The sequence below is a fragment of the Haliaeetus leucocephalus genome, unplaced genomic scaffold (genome assembly GCF_000737465.1).
Source record: "Haliaeetus leucocephalus isolate CR32 unplaced genomic scaffold, Haliaeetus_leucocephalus-4.0 Scaffold110, whole genome shotgun sequence".
NCBI classification, from domain to species: domain Eukaryota; kingdom Metazoa; phylum Chordata; class Aves; order Accipitriformes; family Accipitridae; genus Haliaeetus; species Haliaeetus leucocephalus.
Genome location: NW_010972546.1, coordinates 1,002,314 through 1,006,464, shown reverse-complemented (window position 1 = coordinate 1,006,464; position 4,151 = coordinate 1,002,314). Strand labels below are relative to the sequence as shown.

The 4,151-nt window shown below is 54.3% G+C and overlaps 1 protein-coding gene across 2 annotated transcripts in view; it reads left to right on the top strand.

Annotated features, from left to right (window-relative positions):
• The first annotated feature begins 72 nt into the window (after positions 1–72).
• Positions 73–4,151, top strand: part of NFE2L1 (nuclear factor, erythroid 2-like 1) — a 9,398-nt gene continuing 5,319 nt past the window's right edge. Inside the window, exons 1-3 of one of the 2 annotated variants that reach the window (XM_010585513.1) lie at positions 73–377; positions 564–773; positions 1,214–1,725. In XM_010585513.1, coding sequence (XP_010583815.1) covers positions 1,216–1,725 — 510 coding nt within the window. In that variant the 5' untranslated portion in view covers positions 73–377; positions 564–773; positions 1,214–1,215. Of the gene's footprint in view, positions 774–1,213; positions 1,726–4,151 lie in introns of both variants that reach the window. The other variant, XM_010585512.1, reaches the window with a different exon arrangement.

Genomic DNA, 4,151 nt, shown 5'->3' with positions numbered 1-4,151 from the left:
TTAAAGAACCCGGGGCGGCGGCACATGGCCCCGCTCGGGACCCCCCGGGAGGGGAGTAGAGGGTAGTGCTGGGGCTTTGGTGGCTCCTCCCGGGTACCGGGAGCCGCCCCGCCGGGTTGGGGATGGGGAAAGGGGGGGGGGTGGCCCGGGAGGGGCGAGACCGGGAGTTCCCGTTGGCCAGGGATGCTTTGCCGGTGGTGGAAAACCCCTGAGGGTTTTCTTGGTTTTTTTTTTTATTATTATTTGGGGAGCCGCTGGAAAGTGGGGTGAGGAGTGAAAGGGAGTCGGAGCTGGATTCCTTCGGAGAGAGGGGAAGTTGACGCACCGGCCTAAGAATAGCTCAGGGAGGGGAAGTATGGACAATATTGTCACCAAAGGTAACCTCCGCCGGTCGTGTCAGGAGAAAAAAAATAAAATCAGCCTTTCTAGTGATATTCCCTCAGCTCTTCAGGGGTGGGAGCCCCGGGGGAACCGCCGTTTCCCGGTGTAGTAGGTCCATGTGCAACGTTTAGGGTGGTGCCTGGTCGGCGCGTTATCGCGTTTGCTCTCCGGTTTTATTTCAGCCGCTGATGAAATTGCAGCCAGAAGCGGAGGAGTGTTTGGACCTTCCCCTGATCGGGACCTTTGACTCGTAAAAGGTTCCTTCAAGAAGCTTCGCAGAGCAGAAGAGGGGAAGAAAGAGCAGCCGGCTGTCAGAGGGAGCAGTACCCCATCCTGGAGCGTGGGGAATCGGGGGGGGCGAGAGGAGTGGCTGTATGTGGAGTTTTTGGACAGTAAGTCACGTGGATTTTTATGTAGCTGCATGGTCTGTGTTAGAAAACAGTTCTGAAGGAAAGGAAAGGGCAAGAAGAGAGGGTGGAGGCTGCCTTCTGGGGAAGAGTTTGTTCCTTCTTGAGATTTAAATCTTTAGTTACACTCTGCTGGTCGACCACTGAGTTCCAGAATTTTAAAAGGAAAACAAAGTCGTCCTGAACCCAAAGTCTTGAATGTTCTTTAAACTTTTATCCTGTTGTTGAGCGATAACCTGAATGCCGGAGTCATTGCTTTTTTTTTTGTTTGTTTGAAAGTGGGGCAGAAGAAAGACAAACCCAACCAACCTGTTGTGTGGAGAATTCATCCGACGCTGGTGTTTTGTTGTTTTGGTTTTGTTTTGTTTTGTTTTTTTTTTTTAATTCCCAAAACCCTCCACCTGTTTTCTTTTCTCCTCTGCCAGAAATGCTTTCTCTGAAGAAATATTTCACCGAAGGCCTCATCCAGTTCACCATTCTGCTCAGCTTGATCGGTGTTCGTGTGGACGTGGACACCTACCTGAACTCACAGCTCCCACCTCTCCGAGAGATCATTCTTGGCCAGAGCTCTGCTTACACCCAGACCCAGTTTCACAACCTGCGTAACACCTTGGATGGATATGGCATCCACCCAAAAAGTGTAGACCTGGACTATTACTTCACGGCTCGCAGGCTGCTCAACCAGGTGAGGGCCCTGGACAGGTTTCAGGTGCCCACCACTGAAGTCAACGCCTGGTTGGTGCACAGAGACCCCGAAGGCTCTGTGTCTGGTAGCCAGCCCAACGCCGGCATCGCCCTAGAGAACGGCGGCGGCCTGCAGGATGGGAGCAGCCCTGACAACGGGGTGAGAGAGAGCGGAGCTGAGCAGGGCTTTGGGGAAGAACTGGAAGATTTGGGAGCAGTGGCTGCCCCGGTGAACGGAGACCTGACCAAAGAGGTAAGCAGGACCTTCTTTTGCCTGTGGTGGGTGGGGGGAAGGGGAGCCTTTGCGGGGGGCTCTTGCCCTCTGGTACCCATCCAAGCGAGCGGTACTCTGTACATTGTGCGTGTTTAGCACTTGGGAAAAGTGGGTCCCTGCTTAGGAATGGCATAACGCTAAATTATGGTTCAGTTAGAGGGCTCTAGGGATGTGTGTGGGGTGGGTTTTTCCTTTTTGTTTGTTTTATTCTTGGTCTGAAAGTAATAGTGGAAGGAGGGGGAAAGGATCGGGGTCAGCGTTTCAACCTGTGCGCGGAGCTTTGTGTTGTGAAACCGATAAAACGAGACTGGGAAATAAACAGGGGCATTGGGTAACAGCCTCATCCCAGGTGCCGAGCGGGTGGTTGGGTTACTTGGTTCTGGAGTTCATCCAGTGGCGATGTTTATTGCTTGGTTTTCATCACAGACGGGTGGGGAGAGGTGAACTGGAAAGTGGTTTATTTTTTCTGTCTGAGCACAACCTTTTGGAGGCTGTGATGCAATGCTGGTCCCCGGGAGCTGCTGCTCTTTTTCCTTTTTGGCACCGCTCTCTTTGTCACGGCATGTTCGGCGTTTCCCTGGCCGTGGCTTGGGGGACATTAGTGCTGATTTGCCGCGTCGGGTCCTTCCAGCGTTGCTCTTGCGTCTCGTAAATTGTGTCTCGGACGAGCTGCTGAGGCGTCTGGGCATGGAGGGAGCCGAATTCAACTGCTGCCACCCCTCTCCCCTGCAGCGAGGGGTGGGCAGCTTCACAGGCAGCTGTCGCGGATGCCTGGGGCTTTTGTCATGTGGCTTCGGCGCAGCAATAGGCAGGGAATCGAGTGAGGAAAGCGGTGTGAACGCGTGCACGCCAGAGAGACAAAGGTGTCGATTGTTTCGGGTCTGGTATTGACGGATGAGCAGCGGGATGCTGCTGTAGGAAGCGTGGATGGTGCCTCCGCTGTACCTGCGGGCAGCTCTCCCCTGCCCGTGGGGATCTCCTGGCTCCGGAGGCGTTCAGGCTGCGGGACTGAGGGTGAAAACCCCGGTCTGGGTTTGCAACTGGCGACCTTGGAGGCGTCAACAAGAGGAGCTTCTGTTGGAGGGTGGCAGAACACAAGGCAAAACGTTCACACGTTCAGCTTCTTCCCTGATAATTGAGAGAGGTAATTCCCTGTCTTGGGAACGGGAAAGAATTTGATGAAATGCTTTGTACAAGGTCACGCGCAGCCCCTGGAAGACTTTGCTGTCCTTCCCCAAGTCTGGTGTTCTTGGCTGAGGGCATCGGGTCTGGAGAGCCCTTCAAGTGCAGTATAGAGAAACGGGGATCAGAATTTAGAGAGAAATGCTGCAGATTTGAGTGGCAAGAGGCCGATAACACTGCTGTTTTCCAGAGGCCTGTTTATTTCTGTCTTAAAATACAGTTCTGCATTAGATGCCATTGCTGCAAGTTGCCCGTACATGGGGTGCGGCTGCAAACCCAGCCAGCTCGGGCTGGACTTGCTGGGAGTGAAACTCCTGGCCAGCCTGGGCAATGCTGGGTGGGAAGCACGCTCCTCCACGCTGCGGTTTTGCTCCACTCGTTCCTTCAGGGAAGGGTGGGGAGATCTGGGTCTGCACCTTCTCTGATGCCGGGTGTTCAGGCATCCGTGCTCTTCCTCAGGTCTCTATTTTCTGTCTTTTTTTTTTTTTTTCTTTTTTTTTGCCCCCCAAACTCTTGGTTTGGACAGGAGGGGAAGGTGCAATGGGTTCCAGGTGTGCTGCGCTGCCGGGGGCACAACGCCCGGGCACCCAGCGCCAGGAAATCCCGTCTGCCGAGCCTTCCTCGCACACCCACGTCACACCGTCGCACCGTCACATCGCCCTCTCTCCCCCCCCCCGGGGCCAGCAAGACCGTACTCGCTGCTGGTGTGACGCTTCAAAGCGCCGAGTCTTATTTCAAAGCGTTATCCTAGTGGGGTTTCTTTTTTGGGGGGGTGGTTTGGTTTGGTGTTTTTTATTTTTTGGTGTCTTTGTCTGGAACCTTGACTCCCTGAGCAGCCGCCCAGCCTTTCTGACGGGAATATCGTCTGAGCTCTGCAGCTCCCAGCAGCTGCTGCCTCTGGAAGGCACCTGCAGGGCTTCATCCTCCCCCCCCATCCCCATCCTCCTCCCATTCGTTAGGTGGACGATGATGATATGCAGATGGCTTCAGGGCCGGGGTTTAAATTTTTCCATGACTTTTCCTGGCACTTAAAATATTGCGACTCCCCGCGGGTCGTGTGGGCCAGGCGCGACCTTGCTGGGGGAAGAGGGCTGTTATTAATAATTTTAGGAGCTGGAGCTCGCCCTTGGGTGCGGTGCGGGGCGCTCGGGGTTTGCGGCGCTGGCTGACAGCTTGGGGAATCATCCAAAATGTGGGGTTTTTTTGTTTTGTTTTGGTTTTTT